This window comes from Poecile atricapillus, chromosome 1 (genome assembly GCF_030490865.1).
Source record: "Poecile atricapillus isolate bPoeAtr1 chromosome 1, bPoeAtr1.hap1, whole genome shotgun sequence".
NCBI lineage: Eukaryota > Metazoa > Chordata > Aves > Passeriformes > Paridae > Poecile > Poecile atricapillus.
Window position 1 is genome coordinate 170,841,169 of NC_081249.1, and position 25,627 is coordinate 170,866,795.

Here is a 25,627-nt window from a genome sequence, read left to right on the forward strand (position 1 = left end):
CTCATATCCCAGGCATGCAGGTGTCTTGCCACAGCTCCTGATGAACTGGGGAATTGAGGTTTTCAGGCCTTATTTGCTTTCCTGAAGGAGAAGTGTTGATTTGTTCTGCTTCCCATTAGATTTGCAGTACAGAGAACAGAATGTTACAATGGCTGGAGGGTCTGGAGCTCACACAGGATCCTGAGTTACGGGCTGAGACTTGCTAAAACTTTACTCAGAAAGCTGAAGTATGGGACAGATCAAAGTCCCTCTCTGCCTTCCTTGCTTCTCTGAATTGTCTCTGCCTCTCTCCCTGCTGATTTAGATCCATTTTGGTCAACTCTCACATTTGTATCAGGAAAAGAATATTTTTTCCTGGAGAAAAAGGAGGCAAGGTTGATGGTAGGGGATGTTTTGGTGTTTAGGGATAGAGAGATTAAGGTTAGTTGGATGCGACTTTGTTTGGCTCAGCTACAGGTTCCTCATAGAGCCTTGGATGTGCCACAGTTTAAAAATCAATAAAGTAAGGTTGGATTTAAAGCAGATGCTGTAAATCAATCAGATGTAATAAGCTCAACATGAGAACTGCTGGCGTGGGTCATACACAGTTTAGACTTAGATGGCCTGACTTTAGCAATAATTCCTAAACATGATGAACTTCTCTTTGTTTGAAGTTTCTGAAATTTGCTTTGTTGATTTATGTGATTTTTTTTCATTTATCAACTAAATCACTGGGCAAACAGATACTGGTCATTTCAGAGGTCATCAGGGCAAGTGGGGGCAATCTTTGTACCTCAGCTGAACTTGGTTCCATTTCTTGTAGCAGCAGAAGAGGGATCTCTGATGTTTTTGCAAACTGTATTTGTGTTTTCTGCTGAGTTACATTTTGTGGGGGAGCTCAGCTCCTTCCACTCCTGTGCTACACATGCACCTGTACCTGCATGGTGGGAAGAGCAGGAGTAAATCAGTGCAAGCAGCAGCCTTGCAGCACCATAAATGAGATTCTTGGTAATAGAGGACAGTTTGATGTGGTCTGAGCAAGTCATAAGCAGAACTTCCTTTTCACTTATTACAGGTGGAGGAGGAGAGACCACTGAAGCCAGCCTGGGAATTAATGGTTATGTAGCCTCAGACACGTGCTGACACCAAGCAGGGATGGAAGTACTGTTATTAACTTAGATCTTATGAAACTGGGTTTGCAAGGATTTACAGTGCTCTTTAAATATTAAGCACATGGCATGAGTGCCTTGTTTGCCTGGATGGGATGATGCAATGTACAAGGATCTGCTGATGTCAGTAAATTTCTTATATTGCAAATCAAAAACCCATATGGTTTGAACACCAGCCATAGGACAAATAGGAAATTAGGAAACAAACCTGGCACCCGGGCCCCTTTCTAGTCTCTGTCTTTCCTTGGCTCTGTGCCAGGGTAAAAGAAGACTCTTAAAGAGCACAAACCCATCTTTTAAACAAGTTACTCATAATTACAATACACTTTATCTCCTTCAGCGGACTCTAGGCAGGCTAAACTTTGGGAGCTGCAGAGAGGAGTCAGTTGCAGAGTCAAAACTAACTCAGTACTTCCTTGTCTTGCTTTCTGAATGAGAATGTTTCAGGCCTTTTTTACCTGTCACAGCAAATAAAACTGCTTTGTACTACAAGGTGGGTAGTATATGAATATTTTGGTTTGAAAGTTCTTGAGCAACCCATATTTATTAGATTTCATCACTGTTTCCTGAGAGAAAGTAGCTTTTTAGGGGACTGACTGTAACCAAGCTTTTCATGAATGCTGGTTCTATCTACTGTCTTGCATGCTTTTGGAAAGCATTTCCTATGGATGAGTGATTTGCCATGTGTGACATTAACCTGAGCAGGTAAGACAGAAGCTTTTATCCCCTTACCCCTGTGCTCCCATGGTGTTAGGACTTGGTGAATCTTCTTTTCCACACCTTTGTGGCCAGCTTCCAGGCTCTAGCACCACAGTTCTCTTCTGCAGTGACATAATCACTGTCCATGTTTGCTTTATTAAGCTTGTCAGTGGTGATGCACCTGGCAGTCCTTGGTACTTTTGTTGGTAGCCTTCTCCAAGAGATGGAAAACAGAATGGGCTGTGGAGCCCGCACTCCACTGTGCCCTAAAGGTGGCAGAAGACAGAGATGTGCTGGCAGGTCAGTCTGAGGAAAGATGATGCTGCTATTGCCTGGTCTATAAACAAAAGACTTCTGTTTCCAATGCCAAGAATACCCCAGCCTTTTTGCAAGCTGTGACTGTCTGAAAAACAAACCTGGACCCAGCTGGGGGAGTGATCCCCGGTGTATTTTGCCCATGGTTCCTCTCCAGGTGAAGCATGGCAGACATCAACGAGCCACACGCAGCGAGGGCTCTCGGTGACCTTCGGCAGAGCCATCCCAGCGTGGGCTCAGCCCCACGTCTGACTCCTGCCCCAGAATAACAGGAAGGGCACAGCAGTCAGCTGGCTTTGCACCCATCACATGTTGAGGGGATCCATTCTGTTTGTTGAAATTAATTACCCCAGAGCTGGTGGGAGGGCTCCAGGGCAGCCTTTGCGTTTGTGTTTTGTTAAAGGGCTCATTTGAAGGTGTAGGATATCCTGCCCAGCCTGTTGTGCTGTTCCAGTGTGTAATTACTCTCACAGCTTGGGAGCAGGAGCGTCTTCCAGCACTCTGTTCAACCAACAGACCAACTCCCTCCTGCTGCTGAATCTCATTATGTCTTTGTCAGCAAGGCTGATAAACATTCTGTCCCGCTCCCTGCTCTGTCTCTTCCCTCACCTCACCACACTTTGCCACCTACAAGTTAGACCTGAGTGCTTTACTACTTGTCTGGATGCTTCCACAGCATTTCTACAGAAGCAATGGGGAACAGTTACTCTAATAAAGAACGTAGCAACATAGATAATTTTTTTTAAATGGCTAGATTTAGAAGATTAGGATTAGTTCTCTGGATTTCTGTATTTTTATAATCAACAAGGTAGCTGAAGAGAATAGTTAAAATTTTTCCATGTTTTCCAGCAAGGGATTTGAATTTCTCATGGTAATGGGTTTGAGCATGTATCAGCTTGGTTTCTTAGGAAAAAGGAACATTTTCTCTTCTAGGAAACATTTTCAGTGCTATCAGGCTAAGAATAGCAATCTTCTTTCTGTTTCTTCTCAAATTTCAGAAGCATGGTTTATCTTTTATTGTGCATGCAGTACGGAGATTATTTTAGATGAAGCACCACTCTGTTCTGCTGAAACATGAACAGCTTATAGTGCCTAATTCTGTGGGTTTTTTGTTCCTTAACCAAAATTAATTAATGAATAAAGAAATGTGTGCCTTGAACATAGCTCTTCTCTCCTAAGCACATCAGTTCCTTGATGGCCCTAGAGTGAACAGCAGTCCTGAAATAGTTCAAGTGGCAAACAACTCCCTGGCTATGAATTTAAGCTCTGAAACAAAACCCTACAGTTTCAATGACAACTTCCAAGAACAGAGCCAAGGCTTCAGTGCTGTGTCCTAGGAGATCACTATCATTGCAGGGCTAGTGCAGCCAGCACAACTCTCTGCAGAGCACACAGGGAATGCCCAGAATGCTGAAGAGTAAAGGCTGCAGAGCAAGGAACTGAAGCTGTACCCTTTGCTCAGTCAAAACAGAAGTGTTGGAAGCAGGACATTACCTGAAAGCACTTTTTGATCTGGAGCAGCTGTGAGGATGTTTGTACCTGGGAGCAGAGTTGGGGAAAGGCTGGATATCCAAGCTACTCCTCTGGCACGCAGCATGGACACCACGATTGTCATGGTGCTCTCCACTGAACTGAGCCATCACACACTGATGGGGAGTGGCCAGAATCCACTGAAAAAAAGCCATTATCTAGGATCCTGGGCCATTGCCATACCCCCTTACATCCCTCTGGGAACAGCAGGCTGGTCTTCCTGCTCTGTGCTACCCTCCTCACCCTGCAGCAGTCACACAGAGGGGCTGCAGGGTCCAGCCCAGCCAGGGCACGTACATTTTTGGCCACAGCAACACGTGTGCTTCATCTCTCTCTGCCAGACAACAAACACCTTGGCCCTCCAAGGGGAACAGAGACAACTTTACAAAGAAGCCAACTGTTACTTATGCATATTTTAAAATACATTTTGTTCAGATGCACATCCTTGCCAGCCTTGTTTAGGGAAGTTGTAACAGTATCTGGCTTCTCTTTGGTCTTGTGTACAAGATGAGGAAGTTTTCATCTGTGCCTTTAAAAAAACCCCGCATCTCTGCCAAGATGTATTAGGAGAGCTGTAAAAAAAGGAGTCATCCTGTTCCAGGACGGCGAGGCTTATGTAACAGGGAAATCCTAACAAAAAGATACTCCCCCACCCTGCACATGCTTTTCCAAGGCACATGCCACTCCAGGGTTTTCAGTTGCTTGATTTGTATTTTGATCACATCTGCCACTGTTTTATTCGGATGTATTTACAAATATGTTCTTCCCCATACCCTCATTTGTACATGCTATGGAACATGTTTATAAAATGCAGCATGGCCCTCACCTCACCACAAGGATCTTTAAATAAAATATATTGTAAAGTGCTGGATACAATTCTTTTACAAAATACTGTTCTCAATAAAACAGATACTTGGCCACTGCATTAGCAGCTTTGTATATTGATACATTTTTAGCACAAGTCTATTTCTGTCAGGTGAGCGGAAGGCTCTCATACCATCTCTCTAGCTCTCCAGTTTCAAGTCCAAAGGCTTTAGAAAATGAGGCAGAGGCAGATTATCCAGAGCCTCTGGGAAGTGCTCAGGTGAAATGGTCCTGATCAAGACACGCATGGCTCTGACAAACAGCGATGGGGGAGCTAAGCCCACCAGGCACTGGAACCTGTTATCCCCCAGGAGATCCTGCCACTGCTGCCTGTTGTCCAACAGCTGCTGTTTCATTGCAAACTTGAGGTCCTGAGGCACGAAGAAGAAGAGGCAGTCGAGGCAGAGGAGCTTGGCACGCATGTTAGCTGCCGGCATGTGGGAGATCTGCTGCAGCAGGGTGTCGAGGGGGGTGTTCCCAGCACTGTCCTGCAGGCAGGGCGATGCGCCGTGTCCCAGCAGCAGGAGCAGGCACTCGGGCCGCACCAGTTCGCAGGCCGTGTGCAAGGCTGTCTTGCCGCCCTCCACGCGGCTGCAGCCCTGGCGGTCCAGGTGAGCGGCTCTGTCACTCGGGGGCAAGGCTTGGATGGCCTTGAGGATTCGGAAGAGCACCCGGACGCGGTTGTAGCGGACGGCCATGGCCAGGTGCGGGGCTGACTGGCAGCAGCTGAAGCTTTGGCTGGGCACAGCCAGGGCGCTCTGGGGGAACTTAGTGAGCAGGTGCCGGGCGTAGGGCTGGTGGTCGTGCACCAGCGCGTAGAGCAGCGCCTCCGAGGGCGAGTACACGCTCACCTTGCCCCCGTCCTCCCAGTGGAAGGCCTCCATGGTCCGCATGTCCTCCAGGAACCAGACGGGCAGCAGGTCCCTCACCGCCTGGTAGAAGGCGAAGGAGGATTTCTTGCACTGCTTCTGGGACTGGGCGCCGCAGCCGCCGACCCAGCGGACGCTCCAGGGCATGGCGTGCGGCCGGGCTCCTCCGGGGGCTGCCTCCCACCATCGGCCCGGACCTGCGGGAGCGGACGGGCCGTCAGTGCCGGGCGGCCGGGGCTCCGCCGGCTGCTTCCGGGGCTCCCCGGCTTGGCCCGCCCGCCTCCCCGCCGGCACGGGTGACAGCGAGCCGGCGCGACATCCCGGTGCAGGAGACACCCGTACCCCGGAGCACAGGATAACCCTCCCTCCGTCCCTGCTTCCCGCTGCACGGGACACCCGTGTTCCCGGTACAAGGAAACGGCCTCTCCTCAGCGCACAGGACGCCCATGTCCCCGGCACACGGTACGGGGAAACGGCCTCCCCGTAGTGCACTGGACACCCTTATTCCCGTGCACCGAGACCCGTTATAGGGGAACGGCCTCCCGGCAGTGTGCAGGACGCCCATTTCCCTGGTGCACGGGGACCCGGTACACGGGAACAGCCAGCCGGCCGGCCTGCCTCTCTCCCTCCCCCAGCTCCCAGCGCTCACCTCCCCGCCGGTGCCGCCCGTGCCGTGTCCGCCGCAGTGGAGGGCCGGGAGGCGGGAGCGCCGCGCGCCGCCGCGGGGCCCTTTTATGGCCCCCCCGCCCGGGCGGTGAAGGTCGGTCAGGACCGGGGAACTGTCCGGCCAACGCCGATTGGCCGCCGCCCCGGCGCCCCGGCCGCCCATTGGCTGCGCCGGGAGGACGGGGCCCGGCGCCGGCGCGTGCGTCACGGGAGGCAAAGTTCCAAGAAACTTGGCTGAGGGCTCGGAGTCCCGCGGGGGCGGGGCGGGAATGCCGCGGGGCGGGGGCGGGGGCCGGGGCCACGGGGGTCCCGGGGGCGTAGGGATCGGGGCTTCCGGGAGCAGGGGGTCCCAGGGATATGGGGTCCCAGCAGTGCGGGGGTCTGGGATCCCAAAGGTTACGTGTCCAGGTAAATGGTGTCCCGGGGGTATGGGACCCTGCGGCTAAGGGATGCAGAGAGCAGAGGCCGGGGGCATGGGATCCTGAGTCTGGGGGATCTGGGGCACACCAGAGCCTGGGCACACGGGTCTAGGGCACACGGCGTCTGGGCCACAGCGGGCCTGTGCCCAGGGGCTGTGGGACACCCGGCCTCCTGGGCGTGGGAGGCTGCAGACGTGCAGCGCCCGGGTACACGGGTGCCGGGGCTGGCGGTGTCACACCCCCGTGCCCGCCCTGGCAGGGCCCAGCCTGGCCTATGCCAGTTCTTGGCTTGCCCCTTGCCCGCCCCGTGGGTGGCTCGGGCTGGGGCCTGGCACTGCCCTTGGGCCAGCGCACGTGTGTGCACACGTGCTTGTTGCTAAACTTGTGGCTCTCGGGTGTCTCCGGAGAGTGGCATTTGCGTGCAGCCGTTCCCTCTGACAGGCACCTGTCAGATTTGGGCTACAGAAGAGCGAGGAGATGGCCATGGTGAGCCCAGCAGTGCCCACAGCCCTGCACCAGGGGCTCCCCTTGGGCACCTGGAGTCCATTGGCCCTAAAATGCATGTGTACAGGTAAGAGTCACACACTGGGAAAGCAAGTGCTGGTGTTACTGGGATCTGCTTTCTCACAAGGCCTCCTTACTGATGACAAATACTTTGATCTGCTCCATCCCTGACCCCCTGAGACCATTTCCCTCTTCCTCTGTGTGTTTGGCCCCCGTCTTGCAGCCATTGTGCTCTTAATTAGGAAGATCAGGCTCTCTGGCATCTGCAGGTGGGCAATGCCAGTTGTTGAAGGGTTCACAGGCCACAGCTCTGATTTCTCTGTCCCTGGAGTTGTCCCACTGCTGCTGTTTGCTGCTGGAACGGGAGACATTTGTGCACACTGAGGGGGTCACCAGACAGGGGCTGAAATGCTCTGCTTCCCTGCAACCCCCTCTGTGAAGCTGCTCGGAGAGGCAGGAAGGGAGACCACATCACGCTACCAACTGTCCTGATGACTCCGATGAGTATGAAGCTGGCAAGGAACAGCCATCCCCCTTGTTGTGCTTCTTCTGAACCACCATTCAGCCAGGGAAACAATGCCTAAATTGTGCTTGGTTTGCTTTGTAGCTTCTTCCTTGCCACGTGATGCTCACAGCAAGCCCTGGGGATCCGTGTGAGGGAGTGCAGGCAGGTGGGGGAGCTGGGCAGGATACTGTGCTCCACTGTCACACTTAAAAACTCTTGCTGACCACATCTGAGGGAAGAGAATAAAAGAAGGATAACATCCACTGATCTGCTTTGCCGGAGAGAATTACGTCCAGTGTTTGTCAGCACGATTCGTCATCCGAGGATCCCCACAGATCCACCACAGCTCTTGGCGTCTTGGATGTCAGCCATGGCACAGAAAATCCTCTTTCACTGCTTGTTTCCGAGCCCAGGTGAAAACCCATTAAAGGCAGCCGCTTCACCACTCCCTGCTCCCACCAAGGCCCTCACTGACCTGTCAGTTGTGTCCTCTCACTGCAGCTGTGGGATAATTTGTACCAAAGTGCAGGACTGAAAGAAATGGTTTAAAAATAGCTGCTTCTACAGCCCTTTCTTTGTGTCTGCCCATGCCTTGCTGCCCATTGCTGATGGCAGTGGTACCCACCACATCTCTGTGTGCCCCCTGCTCTGGGGGATGCCCTGATGACAGTCCCAAATCCTTCTCTAGCTGTTGCTAGGACATTGCCATTGATTTGGATGTCCAGTGTGGTGATATCAGGTTGCCCAGCACTTTCTACTCATTCTCCACATATGCCTGAGCAAGCCAAGTGGTGTCAGAGCCCAAAGCCAAGGCATTAGCACAGTTGCAAAGCCAAACTGGCTTTTTTGTAGGAAATAAATGTCTTTGGTATAGAAGTGGGACTGTTCTTCACAGGCCAAGCTCTCCTATGGAGGTGGTGGGAATGGTTACAACCATAGTGTGCTTTGGGCCCCAGGACTGGCATAAAAATAGGCCAGGGCATGCCAAGTCCTTTTGGCCTCACAGCTGGTGGGTAACCCTTTGCAAATTGTATTTGTCACATACATTTGAAGTGGGAGCCTGTCTGTAGGAAAGGCAGCCTGTCTGTGGGCTGCACTGAATTCCATTTGGACCTAAAATTATTTATTGGGTGCAGTGCTCAGCACTAGTGATATAACAGGACAGTCCAGAAAAGTTTTACTTTTCTGATATGTATATTTTTTTGCACAGACCCATGAACATAGTTTATTTGCAGTCCAGCCTGGTTTTAATCACTTTGAATTAAGTAACTGATCTTATTACCAATCCGACTATGAGAGGGCTTATCACAGGTTCCTTGGCACATGACAGAGATTACTCTGTCGGTACAGCCACATCCAAGTAACGTGACGTATCCTCTCAGAGCTATTTTCATCTTTACCCGCTTCTGGGACCTTGATCCTTTGGTTTCTCCAGCCAGTGACCAACTAAAACCTTCTTAATACTACGGAAACCCCAACTACGTAATCAGACAAAGGGAAAAGCTCTGCTATTTCTTGTGGCAGACGTCATTTGCTTCCTAAGGCTTTCATTAAATTGAGGACAGGATAATTTTGGCTTAATGGACATGACTGTGTGTGTAATTAAAAGGAAAATAAAAATAGGCACTGTCAGGGAGTACACTGAACATGGTCTACTGCAGGGTTTGAGCATGAGATTGAAGATGGGCAAAGAGTACATCCCTCATTCTTGAACAGAGCTGAAGGATGCAGGGTTTACTTCAGTCCTTGCAAAGAATTTGTGCATGGGTTTGACTTGAGTCAGGCTCAGGACCAAAGGTCAGCAGAGTTTGGACAACAGCTCCAGATCCCTGGTGGGCTGGAGCAGCACAGCTGCCACTTCACCTTTAGCCTCGTTGACAAGTCAGAGAGAAATGCCTAATGTCCTGTTTAGCTAAAACTGCACATCTTCAGAGTGAAGTAAGGAATGAGCAGAGTTAGGGGTTTTATGGGAGGGGCGCTGGGCTGGAATATACACACTGCATGTCCTCCTCTCACCACAGGTACATCACTTATCTTCAGTTTAAGTGCCACCAGCATCCCACCTGCACACGGGATGCAGTAATGCTGCTTTGGCCATCCTGTTTCAGCTGGCGAGTTCTTTAGGTCAGGAATCATATGCAAGTATATTGTTCTGATCCTTGGGGTCTGGGCTCTGCATGGGGAGCCCTATGCTCTGCTGTGTTAGACAGGGGACAGAGACTGATCCTCCTGCACAGAGACACAGCAGCAGAGCTGCTGGCAGTCACTAGACAGGATTTGTTCTCCTTTGGTGAGGACATGCCATGTGAGGAGGTGGATGGCAGCCCCAGGCACTCTGTTCAGCTCTGATGAATAATAGCTGTTGCTGACACCTCGTGGAAGCCTCACACAAACATTTCCTCAGAAATCTTTCGGTTTCATTTCTTCTGCTGCTTGTTCCCCCGATAAGCTCGTCCTTTGTTTCTGTCGTCACAGGGCCCTTGGCTGCCTGCAGCACCAGGGATGGGAAGGCAGCAAGGGAAGCTGCCTGGGGCTACCTGGTTAGAAGGAGTTCACATCTTCTTCCTGTGTGGTGGTGAGTGAGGGCTGTTCACCATAGATGGCTGTTGCACATCAGATGCAGAGATGAGAGCCTTCCCTGCTCTGTCACAGACCTACCTGTGTCTGTAACACCTGCATCATGTACATGCCTTTTGTGTGTCCCTTTGCCCACCTCCATTTCTCAGGGGAGAATTTTGGCAAATGGCTGTCCTTCCATTTCAGAATATCGAATCAGTTTGGAAAAGATACAGAAGTCTTCCTGGGAAGTGCAAGAATATTTTCATTTGAGAAACAAGACAGCTGATTAGAGAGTCAGCAGTGATCTGGGTTGGGGCAGTGCTCCTGGCTCCCTTGCTGGAATCAACAGACATCATCATCCTGTCCAGGGGAGAAGTTGTGGCCTTGAACCTCACCCTGTTCTCATGGCTCACCATTGCACTGTCTTCCTCAGCATCCACCTCTTCTTCCTCTTCAGTCTTCATTTGCATTACAGTTGGTGTCTGCTTTCTTGACTTTGTGTGAATCACCATTTCACACTGAGCCGGGGCTACCCATAACCTTGGCTGCTTTGCTTTCTCTGCTGCATTATAGGATCAGCTCCATCCTGATCCCTGACATGAAGTGAGCAAATCTCCTCTTGTGGCTCTTGCTTCCTGATTGTTGTGAGCAAATTCCAAAAATCTGCGTACAATATGGTTCTTGGTGGAGTAGGCTGCCCAGAGACCTTGAGGAGTCTACTTCCTTGAAGATATTAAAAAGCTGCCTTGACACAATCCAGAGTAATGTGCTCCTGGGGACTCTGCTTGAGCAGGGGGTGTGGACTAGATGGCCTCCAGTGGTCCCTTCCAACCTTACCTGGTTTTGATTCTTGAGAGCCCAGGTGAAGCTGATAGATTTTGTTTTGGAAAGGAGATCTCTCCAGTGGCTCTGTAGGAAGTCTATAATATAAGGGTTGACTGCTGTCAGACATCAGTCCCAGCTGATGAGAGGCTGAATAAATGGCTCAGCTGTGTGTCACAGATTTGTTGATGTTGCCCACCGGAGGGATTACCCAGTTTTTAAGGCTTTGAGACTTATTTTTTTTTCTGGTTCCTTGATAAAGTGGTCTGGCAGAGTGAGGTGGGCAGCAAGGTGATGAGCTCCAGCTGCAGCTGCTTTGCAAACCCTCAGGGATGCTCACAGGCTGTCATCGGTGTCCTCTTCATCTTGGCTGAGTTCACAGCCCACCTCTCATTAAGCCTTGGCTTCGGCACCTATCATAAAAGAGCCACGTTCAGCCTTATGGAAACTTAGGGAAATTCCCAGAGCTGCAGCAGAGATTAAATTTCATCCAGCATATTACAGAGGGAAGCTGAAAAGCGTGCTTGGCCCTTAAAAGTCTACAGATTACCTTTTGGGGAGCCTTTCTGTTTCATAAGCAAGCGGTCAAGAGGGGTCAGAGAGCTCCTGGTGCCTGTGGATGATTTTGGCCTTCAGCTTGATGTTGGTTGTTAAAAATATTTTCCCAGATGTATTAATATGACCAGACTGGATTGCATCTGAGCTGAACATTGTGAGCCTCAGGCAGGACATAAATATAGAAGCAAAACAGGCTGACATAAGAGTCATCTGTCCTCTTCTACACAAGAAGTGAAGGGGAAAGAGAGGGAACTTATTCTGTTGCAATTTTTAGACACTTCCAGGAACTAGCCTGAGCCTCAGAGAGTGCCTGCATGGGGTCCTGAGGCACAGAAACCCCACGTATCCCTCTCTCAGGCCCTGTGCTGAGTGTGCTGTGTCAGAGGACTGCACACTCAGCACATTTTTAACCCAGGCTTAGATCTGCTTAGACAAGGTCTGCAATCAGGAGTGACTATTTGTTTGATGTGTTTGCCTAACAGGATTACCCTTATCATAATGATATAGCAACCTGGCCTTGGCAGAGCAATCCCCAAGGGCACAAGGGGTCAAACCCTTGCCTCCATTGCCCCAAATATGCTCAGCATAGCTTGTCTCTTATTGTGCAATATCCAGCCATGCTTCAGTTGGCATTCAGTGCTCTGCTTTGGGAAAGAGCAACTGTGCCAGGTACTGCTGCCTGCTGACATCACACTTGGCATTTCTCTCTGCCCACCTAAAAAAAAATCAATAATACTCAAAAGTTAGAAAAATTATGCAGTGTTTTATAATTAGAGAACAGGATGGCTTCCCCAGTGGGAATTGCTCTGAGCAGGTGCCTGATTGAATTCAATGTGAATTTGTTGCCCTGGCTCCCTAAGAGCCAATGAAATGCCTGCCTTTTGTATTATGTATCATGAACATGCTTTAAAATCATTACAAAATCATCTGTTTGTCTATAAAAATATATCTGCAATTATTAAATTTTTCTACTTAAAACATTCAAGGAAAGTTCAGGATGAAAGCTCGGTTTTCCTGTAGGTAAGTAGGATAAAGGTTTTGCTAAAGCACAGCCTGGCCCCATAGGGGATCAGTACTCAGACTTACTCACTTCAGTCTCTGGCAGGCTGGGGACACCTCCTTGTTCCCTGTTGGTGTCATTTTAACCCCAGCACTTTTCAGGCTGGTGGATGTGAGCCTGTCCTCACCAGCTCCTGGGCTATTTGTGGAAGCAGAACCTGCCGCTCGCTACGTGCTGGCTCCAAAACAAGCAGGATCCTCTGTTTATAATGTGCTATAATTGGCCTGAATGAAACCTGTGGTTCAGGCTGTAGGGCCCAGGACTGCTGATGCATCAGCACCCTAATTCCAAGCAGTGCTGCTGGGAATGCCGAAATGGCATTGCATAAAGCTGAGGGATGTGTAGGTACATAGTGTTAGCAGTATGTTCACAAGCTCCTGGTTTCTGGAGCAGGCTGTACTTGTCAGGGCTGTGTAGATCCCCTTTGCTAGATGAGGTTTGGGGGGATGGAGCCTCCTTGGAGCAAAGCAGAGATATCCTCTTTCTGCAGCAGCTTCACTGTGTAGATGCTTGGGTTGCCATGGGGAGCATTACCATAACCATCCTTTTTTCTTTTCCCCAAGGTATTTGTAGCTGGCATGTGAATAGGGCTCTGTGACTCAGAAATTACCTATCCAACCATTGGGCCTAAATGGTTTGAGTTCACCTGTGATTAGTGTCTATTTAATTTTGGTGGCATGTGTGACTGTTCAGATCCTGCTGTTCAGCATGGAACTGTTCTGACCTTGTAGCTCATTGCAGGACAAACTCCTGTCTACAATAAAGCAAAGCAGCCCCCTCACTTTTGTTTAGAGGCTGGTACATACTGTATAACGCTCACCCAAAAGTTGTATTTGATCTGGCTTTGCTGTAAGAAACCCCTCTGCTATTTCAGCTCTAAAACACAATAGATATATGACCAAGCAGAAAGATTAAAAAAAGAACTGGCTAATGCTTTGCGTGTCTTAGAGGACTTATTTTTATTCCCATTTGTTCATTCTCTCTGCTCTTGGCTGCTGCTGGGTCTGTTGAAATAACAAACAGGAATGAAGAAAGAGGGCAGCTCTGTCATGAGCTTCCTTCGGTGGGAAGCGGCTGCGGTGCAGCAGTTAACTCCAACAGTGACTGCAGCCTCCGCAGCTCTGCCGCCAACAACCCAACAGGAAACCTGTCCTGTTTTTCTGAAAAAAGATTGGATTATCAGTCAAAAGCCTTTTTGCTGCAGAGTGGTGTTTAGAAAGAGTCTGTCTTTTGCTTTGTAAGAAAATGGTCAGAAATCTTCTAGTGCTGCATGCAGCTGCTCTGCTGCCAAGAAAACCCCCCGGGCCGGGTGGTGAGGCCTCTGCGATATTTCCAGCTTCTCTTTAATTACTTTCTAATTAAATTTTCAAATCCAAGTACAATCAGGAGGTTAAACCATAGCAAGTTCATAGCAGGGTCTTTCCATTTGCTTTTTCTAAGTCAGTAGCTATCCCCTATGTAGAGGTGATAGATAATTTTGTGTTTATATAAAGGTGCTTAAAATCAGTGTAGCAATGCCTTTTACCTGATGGATTCAGCACTGGCATAATTTTATGCACTCTCCATTTGGAAGCACTGCCAGATATGTCCATCGGTATGTCTACTCATGGCTTATTCAGTGGCTGAGGCATTAGGGTCCAAGCTTCCCTTGCCACTATTTTCCTCTACTCCTCCACATACAATTTAGGGAAATAGGAGGACTGATGTTTCCAAAGTGTTGTAAGAGTTTTGTGATGCCTCCACACCAGAAAACAGAAATAAAAAAGGTCTCAAAAGATAATGTAAATAACTAGGACATTAGATAAATGACAAAAACTAGCCACATGTAAATAGTGAAGCTGAGAAACAACTGAACTCAGCTGCTAAGCAGTGCACAAAGGTCAGTTTGCTCCCTGCCACCACCTGAGCCATGCAGGGGCCCCAGTGGTCTCCTCCCCTTTGGCTCTGCTCCCTGGACCTCTCTTATAGCCCTGCTTGGATACCAGGACCAGGACAGACTAACTGAGCTCACCATTGCCTTCCATCTCCAGAGCAGGGCTGCCCACAGTGGAGCAGCCACCATTGAGATGAACAGTGTCTGGAGCACAAGCAGAAAGGTGTGAAGCACACTTGGACAAAGGTCTTGGGCTCGCTCAGACCTTTTTGCAGCACTGTGGGCAGAGCCCATCCTGGCCACCCATCCCATATGCGTACCCCACACTTGCCAACACGGTCTGTCACCAATGGGGGCTGTTCTATGGCTCTTGGGAGTGCTGGTGTTTGGCAGCTCACTCAGAGCTGGGTACAGCAGTACCTGCTGAAGCCCCCTACAGTCCGAGTGGGAATTTCAGCCATGCTGAGAAGCTCTGTAGGAGACAGACAAAATTACTCAGACTCACCTCTTCACATCTCTGCTTTGTTGCTGTCAACCTCTAGCCCTGCTCTCCTGCCCCCAAACTGGGGATGGCAGAATAAGAAGTGCCTGTGTCCTGGTTTGCAGCCAGGTGTTTCAGCTTAAACCACTGAAGAAAGTGGGTCTGGGATAATATATCAGTGTGATAAAGGGAGGTAAGCCTTGGAGTAAGGTCTGTGCTAGGGAGAGGTAATACTGTGGTGTTGTGTTTTTAAAATGATGTCAGCATTTGAGATCCTTTAGACTTGTGTTTGTCATCTTACAAGAGATGTAAGAGTTCATTTGAGTTTACCCTGGAAACCTGGCTGCTGTCTCTGAGGCACAAATGCTCCTGGAGACAGCCTGCTCTTGTAATTCATGTATTCCATGAAGCAGAAAGAAAAACATATTGGCTAGGGTTCAAGCACTTTTCTTGGTTGTCTTGGTGATAAGTGCCTGATAAAAGTTCAAGGTCTTTGCTTGCTTGTATAGAAAAAAGCAGCTTTGCTTAAGTTACTGCTGGCATCCACGGTCTTCCAGAGGGTGCTGATCTGTTGTTCTCAGTGCACGGGCTGTTCTTGGTGAGTGAGACAAGGCTGTGTTTTGTGAGTTGTAGTTTGTCCTGTGTCAGAGGTGACCTTTCATTCTACGGCATGCAACAGTCGCTGTGTCATGGCAAACATTTGCAGTAAGCTGGATGCTCCCTCTGAGGGGCTGGGGCTTTGTGGAAGGATTTTGGGATGGTGGCACAAGCCCACTGCAGTTGGCAGCCTGCTGCAGTAGACCCTGGAAGCAAGCCAAAAGTAGCTGCTGTGTTAGCTCAATCATTAGGTTTCAGAATTGACAGCATGTGGAGATGTAAAGACAAGGGGAGCCTCCTTGGTGCTGCCACTTCCAGCATTTTGTTGTCTGGGGAAGAAGGGACAGGTTCTGTGATGCTTGGTTTGTGCTCTGAGTGACTTAGGTGTGTTTGAGGGCAGGATATTTTTAGCAGAAGTGTGAGTAATGGTGGTGGGGGGAGAGGTGAGGCGAAGTCAGAGCAGTGGGATGTGACATTCAGGTTTCCTCTCAGGGCTCCACAGGGCTGAAGAAGGTGTCAGAAGCTGAACTCCTTGGGTCACCTGCAGAGGTGAGGATGGAGCTCCATTCCTTCTGCTGCCTTCAGCCCCTGCTGTCATGGGGCTTCCCCAGCCCTGTGTGCCTGACACCATGGGCAACTTCCCAAAGCTGGAACCTCAACTGCCTTCATTTCTGCACAGGCCAGTTAGTCATTTCCCACTTATAAACAAACATTTTGGAGACACCAGAGAAACTGAGCCACCAAGAGGACAAAGTTCTGTTGTTTTTAAAGTAGCTCATTCACCAGTGAGTTTTACTGTACAGCAGCTCAGCCACTGCTGAACTGAAACCACCCTCTGCTTCTCATACAGGGAAGAGGAAAATGTGCTTCTGGAGCAGGCCAGTCTTTCAATCAGCTGGACTTCCATTTAAAGTGTTGTAGTTAGGTGGCTTTGTCCTGAGATTCTTTTAATCTGCCTTGAGACATCTCCTTCCTTTTGTGCACAGGTGTTCCTGGGTTCCTCTGAGGATGCTTGCATTGGCAGTGCAATAGAGATCCAAAGCATGGTTGTTGCTGCAAACTAAAGTCAAATAATTCCCCTCAGTCCTTGAAAAATGAGAAATCTGCTCACTCGTGTTTAACTGCTGCCTGGCTTCTGCACTTTTCTAACCTTCATTTCTACTTGTGACCTGCCCATAGGTGTGTGCTCACACTTTCCTCCTGCTGCCCCGGGCAGGCCATTGTACGCCTGGCGTGTGGTTCCACACTGATGTGGTTCTTGAAAACCCAGAGTGACTGAGGGCACACACAGCTTGGGGGTGAATTATTGCCAGGTCTCCTGGAGCATTACCCAGCAGCGCTGGAAACGGCCCCAGGGATCAACACTCTTGCAAATGATCAGCCAGCCCCTGACGTTCCTCACAGATGTCCTTATAGGAAAATGTTTGCGGGGTCTAAAGTGGAAAATTGTTTATTAAAAAAAATCTCAGAGGGATAAGTAATCAAACAGCAGTGGGAAGTGTTTAAATCAAATTTTAAACAGCACAGTAGCACAGTAGTCATTTTAGCTGAGAGACTTATCCTTGTCTCATTAAAAAAAAAAAAAAAAAAAAAATCCAAACTTAATTATTTACCTAAAAGCTGTATCACGAGGGGCAGATGCTGCCAGCATGTGGGGCTGAGCCAGTGCTGCAGGTCCCACTGCTCCTGCTCTGTCCACAGGCTTTGGGCTGGCACAGGCACAGTGCCCCTTCCTGCCTGCCACCAGCCTGGTAAACACGGCTGGCTTGTGCTCAAGCTTAGCACAAGCTCGGTCAGGCACCTGATAAATCCAAGCCAAAACCGGAGCGCGTTTGGCTGCTGAGGATGGAGTTGCTGTCAATTTGTTTTTCTCGGCTCAGCAGCTTCCTCTGAGATCTCCGGCAACAAATCGATGCTCGGTGTCGCACTGTCCTGCCTGAGCTCCTCCTGCCGGGAGCTGTGTGTGTCCTCGGGCTGGCCCCGAGGGACGTGTGGCACCCTCGGCGGCTCAGAGCAGCTGCCTGGGGCAGCCTCAGCGCTGAGCCAAACTCCCCTCGGAGCTGCTGGGATTCATTTCAGAGCTCAGCGAGTGCCAAGTGCTCCCTACACTGGGACACACACCTGGCTGCCGTCACAGGGGTGTGCCACTGTTACATAAGCCTTTTGGGTTGCCTCTGGTTTGCTGCACTTCATTAGGAGCCAGAATTTTACGTCTTCTGCTGGACTTCCCCCTCTGCAGTGGCAGCCTGACTCTTTGTCTATGAGGCTGAGTCAGGTTTTCCGTTTGGGTATTTCCAGTGGCATTGGTCAGGCACAAAAATCATGTGATCTGAAGGAACAATTTTAGCTATCTTACTCCAAATGCCAGATTCTGTCTTTTTAAAAATTATTTCAATTTTTAGGGCTCTTTTTCCTAAATTCTTTAAAGCTACGAAAAAAACCCAGAGAAGCTGTAATAAAGTTGGGAACACGATACAAATCACCAGGGCTCTTCCGACGGGCATTTCGGCCAAAGTTGACTCGCGGTGCTGTTCCAACTTGCAGCAGCCGCGAGTGCATCAGCAGCCAAAGGTTCCCCCCTGCAGCACAGTGACAGCTACTGCAGGTGCCCCATCAGCTGGAGCTCATTTGTCCATGACGATTTTTCCTGTTTAAAAAAAAAAAAAAAGGGGAAAAGAAAAAAAAGCTGCTAAAATCCGGAGAAAATTCTACTGACTTTAGCAAAAGCAGATGGGATTGTTAAGGTCATGATGGAATTGGCAGTTATTGGCACTACTTTTCCTTTGTGAGACCCGATCTGGGGAGTTTCCCAGGGAGATATGTTGGGTCACGGGTTATCATATAACGCAACATCCACGGGTTATAATTTTGCTCCTCACCCATGATGAGGCATGAAGAAAAAATGGGCTAAAACTTTATGTGGTTCAAGGGACAAGTGAAAAAAAAGTCATAGTGAAACATACTGAGGCAACACCACAGCCCAAGGACAGGGCTAAGAATCAAACTGTTGGAGGTGGTGGGGTTTTGTGGGGGAGAATTTTGGTTGATTCTCTGTTCTGGTAATACCCCCTCTTCCGGGTGCATCAGGGACTGATGGACCTTCACATGATCCAGCCCCACCACTCTTGTTATCTCATGGCTGTCTCTGCCAGTGCTTGCCAAAGCATTTGAGCTTGCTGTTGCTTCAGGCTCTAGCCAAATTTAGGCAAATGTAACTAAAACTACACACTAACCTCTGCACTACACAGAGGTCACAGATGAAATGCACTTTCCAACTTCACCTTTTTCTAAAGGAAAACTGAACTCCTGAAAAACGTGGTGGCCTTGTGCACCTTGTGACCTACACCAAGAGCATCTACATGAGTATATATCAACCTGCCCCATTTTAGGGATGCAGTGGGGCTTGGCCAGCAGTTGGAAGAGGCTCATAAAGCAGTTGGGGTGCTTTGTTCCCCTCTTACATGCACATACAGACCCCCTGGGCTCTTAGCTGGCTGCTAGCACAGCCCTCAGTGTAGTACAGACTGTGTTTTCTCATGTGAAATTCAATAAATTGAGCATTTTCAGGACCTCGGCATAATCAGCGTTTTCAATCTTCTCCTTCATTGCCTTCTAATATACCCTCCTAACAATTAACTCTGTGTGTTGGGAGAACGCCAAATGCAGGGTAAAAGACTTGGTTTTTCTTTCCCATAATTAAATGTCGTGTTTGCTGCTGTCTTTCCCACTCGATTAAGTGTCCGTGTATGGTCTAAAATGCTCTTTGGTGAATTAGCATAAAGTCTGTCAGGATTTTAACCAACATTCTCCCTCCCGCTGCATCTGTGCAGCTCACAAAGGGCAGCATTGGCTGGCAGCAGGGGCTTGGAGATAGGTTTACTGCAACTCTGAAAAAAACACTTGCAAACCTCTCCCTGGTCTCCCTCTGTGCTGCAGGCCAACTGGGGCAGCTAGCTGATGAGAGGTTTGGTTTTTTTTAATTACATCTAAACACATATTGGAGAAATATTCCCAAAGCTGAACTCTGGCAACATCTACAGCAGTCCATTGTAAATATAATATAATATAATATACAAAAATTATAATCGGTTGTCAGTGACTAACAGATGTGTGGGTTATGGGCTGGGAGGTGAAAGATCAACTTTCTACCAGTTCAGGATGAGCCTGAAGTGAGGTGATGACTGGGGATCTCAGCACAAGATGAGCAGTGTGGTTATCCTGGCTGGCAGCCCTGTCCTGGGGAATGGCCATTTTCCCCAAAAAAACATTCCCTGGAGCCAGTGCACTTTTTGCCACATCCCCCAGGGCTGCTCTGTGCCACCCAATTCCAGAGTCTGTTAACCCAGCACTAAACCGTGTCCCAAGTGCCACATCTGCACATCTTTTAAATACCTCCAGGAACAGTGACTCCACCACTTCCCTGGGCAGCCTGTTCTGTGCATCACCTTCCCTGGGCAGCTTGACCACCAGTCAAGAAATTTTTCTTCATATCCAATCTAAACCTCCTGGCACAACTTGAAGCTGTTTTCTCTTGTCCTATTGCTTATTTCTTTAATTTTCATAATTCTTCAATCTTCACAACTTCAGGTTTGTTACCAAGTCCAGAAGCAGTCTCTGATATGGGAGGATGGGTCATTATAAGCTGTGAGAAGACTTAGTGGTGAGGTGAACAGAGATGGCAGATAAACTTGGAATGTGACTGAGTCCCAAACCCTCCTTGTCCAGAGATACCTCTGCTCCCTGAGAAGGGATTACACGGGGTGGGATCTCATACTCCTGCTGTTTCCCCAACTCCTCCTGCAGCTCTGTCCGTGTCCTTTGGATAAACAGCTGCAGAAAGGGAGCCTTTGTTTCCAGAAGCGTTGGGGGAATGGCTCGTGGTGGTACAGATAACCCTGCCTGTTGAGGAGAGGCTGCAATACAACTGGGAGGGTACACAATGAATTATTCACCAGCTGTTTCCTCTCCTTTCAAGACATTTTCTGTAAAAACAGGGGCTGGAAGTGGTGCATGTGAGATGTGCAATCAACAACACAGAAGGAGCTTGAGCTTTTGCCTTGCTGGGTACTCAGACCAACAGTCACAAGGAACTGGTTTGTGCAAATCTGTGTCTGGACCTCCACGGTATTTAACTGCAGGTGGCTCATAAATGTGTTTTCTTTTTCTCTGAATGCCCGCTGAAGACCTGAAAATCTGATTTACAGAAGTGCCAGGTGCCCACAGCTTTGACAGATGTTGGTAGGAGTGATGCTTAAATGTACAGAGAGAGGCACAGTGCCATGCATCTCCATGACTGGACTCTTGGGGCTTTCTGCTTAGGCCTCTGGCTGTTTGCAGCCTCTCCTTTGCCTGGCCCAGTCCCTAAGGAGGGGACAGTGACAGCCCCTCCCTCCTCAGGCTGCAGATAGAGATGCTCTCACCTTGGTGAGCACTGGGCTGCAGTGGAGAGGTGCAGTGGAAAAAAACCCATGAGAAAAAAATACAGCACCCCATGTCTGAGTCCAGCACTGGGAAAAAGCAATTGCCTAAGATGTGAATAAAAGGCATTGCTGGTTTTTTTTTTTCCCTTCAACCTGGCTATTCAAACTGTCATGAAAAATATGTCCATTCTTTTATAACCTCTTACAAGCTCTCAATTTTAGCCTTCACTCCCCAGAGCTCATAAAATAAATGGGTAGAAACACTATAAAAACGAACAAAATCCCAAACCATAGCTACTTCATATTCTGAGTGTCTCATTAAATGCATATTAAGGAAAATCCCTCATCTTACATAGATATGTAATTGTTTATAAATCTGTAACTAATTTGAAGCTATTTGAAACAGCCTTATAGTAGAATGACCTTCTAGAAATTGAAGGGGGTGCCAGCTGACTGCACTAAAGGACAAGAACAGATTAGATGTGAAATACCTGTATTTTAATATATCTGAAAAATCTTCCCAGAAGAATTACAGGTTAAAAAAAAAGGTAAAATTGCTCATTTATTTCATTTTTTTGCTTTAAATAATAAGAATATCCCTAGGAGCTCAGCACCCTGGCACACCCAGCAACAGAGGACCTAACCAGGAATCAGCTGGTCAGGCCACCTAGCTCTCCTGCTGTCACTTTTTAGCAGTGGCTACTCAGCCTGCTTTCTGCCATCACATCAACCTCTACAGGGCAGCAGCACAGATGTGAGAGAGGTTATTGGGAAAGGACACTATCTCCTTGTACTGCACTGCCCATTTGCATAAGAGCTATCTCAGAGCTGGAAAACAGTCTAATGTGCCTGCAGTTCCAAGGGGAACTCATGGCAGGAGGAACAGAGGAGTAGACACAAAACAATGGACACACACATTACATTTCTGTTCCTCATGCTGAATATTGATGCACAGTGCATTGAACACCTGGCCTGTGCAGCCAAATCCTACCTAATCCCCTGGGCCTGGATGCAGGGGATGAGAAGTGCTTCCCAGTCTGCCATGTCACATACTGACAAGGTCTAGACATCAAGTTGAGACTTGCCCAACCATTTCCTTACCCTAACCAGATCGTATTCCAAGAAAATAACTGCAAGGTTAATGCATCCTCCTTCAGTGTTGCCCCCAGCTGAGGAGCATCCTTCACAGGTGCCCAAAGTTTGCCTTTGTCATGAAACCAGAGGATGGCCCCAGGCTTTCCTCCAATCTGCCTGGGGAGAGAGGAAATGGGATACTGTCTCCTAAGGGAAGGTGGAAACAGCTGAATTGATAAGAAGAAAATACATCCCTGCCCTAGCTGTGCTTGGGCTCCAGCACTGACTCCTTCCCTAAGTGCTTTGAGGGGAGTTAAAATGCTGCTGTCCCTTTGGTGGAGACTGAGCTGGCCCCAGAGCGGGGCTGAGCCTGTGCTGCTGCTGCGGGTGGGTGCACGATGACAACCCACATGATTACGTTCCCAGCAGTGGGTACAGTGAAGTGCTGCCAGATGATGACACCTCACACAGTCCCAGGGATGCTTTTAGATTCATCTATTAATAGCTCCCTGTGTTTTCATTTCTGGAAACATAAATATGTATCCCCAAATGCTCCTGATTGTCACATGCCTGGAAGCTGGTAAATTGGTGACTGATACCAGATCTGTCCAATGTAAGGCTCTGTGATTGATCAGTGTGTCCGAAACTGTCCTCGCCTCACTCCTACGCCAAAATCCTGGGAGCGTGTGCTCATCACAGTGGCAGGCTGGGAACAATCTGAGGAGGAAAGCTGCAGGAGCTGGGTCAGTCCTGGGGAAGGCTAGCGTAACTTCAGCTTATTTGAATGTGAATTACACACATTTAGGCCAGGCCTGGAATTTGCCCCTGGCATGGGCTGGCTCTCTGCAGCTTCACTAAACCAGCTGTTTTTGACCCAAAATACTGTCTGTGGGAAAAGAGCTGATCGAAAGCAAATCATGGTGCCAGCCTCAGCTGTGACTTTGCCTATGAAAAATGCAACTAATACGAACAATCCTTACTTCTTGTGATCTTAGATTTTAACTTTTTTTAGAAATTGCAGTAGTTAATGAGTGCATACAAATGTGTGTGCATGGGATACAAACACATAAACTCCCACCCATGAACACACACTCTAAATACTGGCTGATTCAAGTAGAAGTGTTTTGTTTCTGGATTTAAACTTCCTCCAGATTCAGTAATTTTGGAGTGGAGATTTTGTCACGCTGTACTGCTGAGATGCTCAGTGCAAATGCTGGGTTTGATCTGGCTGCTGATAGTTTCTTGGGTGATTTGCGTTCTGAGCTTTGTCACGGTTCTCTCTCTGAACCCTAAAGTCTCTCTGGGTTCTGACCTAGCTGAGCTGCTGGTTTTGGGATAAAGGGGTATGTTAGCAGGGCTCCTCTCAGATCAGAGATCAGCATTTCCACCTTCCCAAAAGGTCACTTTGTAGCATCTTTTAGCGTTGAGTGACTAAATTAAAGTGTTCAACCTGGTGGCAGCAGAGGAGGGACACCAGTGACCCCACTGATGGGAACATGTGCACATGTGTGTTTAAGACCAAGTACAGTGAAATGTCTATCAGAAAGATATTCCAAGTGATGACAAATTCAATCTGCTGAGACAAGAGCCACCCTGAACCATCCACAGCTGGTGGGACTATGCCCCTGTGCCCAGCACTGCCTCTCCATCCTCTGGCAACATGAAAATCACCCAGGGCGAGCTGCTGCCTCCAGCCAGATCAGCATAGACCCACCAGCTTCAAATATCACCCTGTGCCATTATCTGATACAAATGCAAATCTTCCTGGGATCAAAGAAAACCACCTGCATTGAAAAAGACTCATCAGAGCTTTAACTCTGTGCCCCTTGCTCCAGGCAGGACAGGCACCCTCAGGAGTGACAGAGGACACAGCCATGCCCTGCAGAGGTCATGCTTCACTCCAGGTGGAAATAGCATTTTTGAGCACCCTCTGTGGCCTCTTTTAAAAGTCCTAATAATTTTAAGTCACACATTTGGATAAGGTAAAACAATTTGCAATTCTAGTCACTCACATGAGAATTATTTTAGGATAAAGAGCAGAGGCATTTGCAGTCTGGTGAGACACTCCTCACAAGTATTAATTTGGTCTTGTTGCTGGGGGGGACTTTCTGGAGAAAGGAATGGTGAGAAGAAAAATAAAAGAAAAAAAAAAAAGCAGAGTAGGAAACTGGAAAGTGAAGGTCACGTCTTCCCTGTCTGAAGATGGTCTTTACCAATGGTGGTGAACTGTCCTTGTCCACATCTCTGTGCCTGGGCACAGAAGGGGAGAGAACACCAGATTTGGCCCTCAAAATGCAGAAATAGGAGGGATATTTTGCCTTCTTGCTGCTCACAAGGAGTCACTCAAAAACCTACTGCAGTGCAGAGCAAAATATGACCATAGTGATCCAACTGCTTATTGAGCTGGGGAAGGCCTGAAGTCAACTAATTTGGTAGCAGCCTGTTTGTGTAGTGTAATCCCATGCTAGCCTTGAAAATGCTAAATCAGGAGTGAAATCAAGATTTTTCTCACCACTGGATTTAGTTTAGCCTTTCCAAATGGGATAATGCAGCAGAATGCTGCCTTTATTGAAGCTGTTATATTTCATCCCATTTTATTTCCTTGTTTTTTTTGAGTAGCCAAGGACTTTCAATAGAATATCTTTGTGCTCTGCAGGCTGCTCAGAGCAGGTCATATTAACGAGCTGTGGATAATGTTTCAGAGAGCATCTCAGAAACCAGAAGCTGTGCCTCAAACCCAGGCTGCAAGCCCCTGGGCTATCCAACATCAGGCTTCCCGTTCCAACACAGGCTTTCCCCAGCATGACCGAGGCTGTGTGAAACAAGCTATCAGTGAGATTACTGCGTGGCTGGGCTCTGCTTCTAAGGGACAGGAACCTCCATTAAAGAATCAGTGCAAGTTGCAGGGCACAATGTGCACTGTGCTGAACTGAGTGGCACTGGTTTGGAGGCTACTGGTACACAGAAACAGTGGGAGATGGTGTATCCTAGTGTTTAGTCCCTGTGTGCAAAGGCTGTCACAGGATGCATGACTCATTCCTCATGGCCTTAAACTGCTTTTGTTAATGTTGCTGGCCCAGATGGCCTGGGAAAGGCTGGCCAGGAGAGGTCCCATGGCAGGCAGTCCATGCACAGCCTCCTCTGCCGCCGCAGCGGTGTTGGAGGCAGCTCCTGGGGGAGGGCAACAGGCTCAGGGGCCACAGCCTCCCTTGCCTGCCTCAGTCCAGAAGCACCTTCTTCCCGTGGTGGGAGAAAAGCATGTGAGCACTGGGAGGACTTTTTTGGGAATCCTTTGCTATAGGGTGTGCCATGCCTTACCCCCGGTTTCCACCAGCAGGGTGTGGGATAGGCTTGGTAACAAACGAGGACTTCCCAGCCGTGTTCCTTAGGACTGGTCTGACAGGCATCCTGTGGGCAGTGTTGTGAAATCCAATCTGGTTTTTTTAACCTGTGACACAGATCTCACTTTACCTGCTCTTTTCCTGCCTACCAGCAGCTCAAGCCAGCTGAGTCTTACACTGAACCCTTGCTTGAAGTCTTTGAATTTTCCACAACCTTCAGTCACAGATCTGAGCATGCTGATAACTGATTACAGCTTCCAAGGACTCTTCCATGCAGTCTTCTCTCCATTGTGAAACAAAGAGGTATGACAGAGAAGGAAATC

At 48.7% G+C, this 25,627-nt stretch overlaps 1 protein-coding gene across 2 annotated transcripts; it reads right to left on the bottom strand.

Moving 5' to 3' along the window:
- Positions 1-4,383: 4,383 nt before the first annotated feature.
- ANKRD9 (ankyrin repeat domain 9) lies at positions 4,384-6,228 on the bottom strand. Of its 2 annotated transcripts, none has more exons than XM_058829134.1 (2): positions 6,075-6,228; positions 4,384-5,622 (listed from the first exon to the last, which is right to left on the bottom strand). In XM_058829134.1, exon 2 carries the CDS (start codon positions 5,570-5,572, stop codon positions 4,697-4,699), a length of 876 nt encoding a protein of 291 aa, XP_058685117.1. In that variant the 5' UTR covers positions 5,573-5,622; positions 6,075-6,228; the 3' UTR covers positions 4,384-4,696. The 2 variants fall into 2 exon arrangements, with proteins under 2 accessions (XP_058685117.1, XP_058685118.1); XM_058829135.1 differs by lacking the exon at positions 6,075-6,228 and adding an exon at positions 5,706-5,727.
- Positions 6,229-25,627: the final 19,399 nt, after the last annotated feature.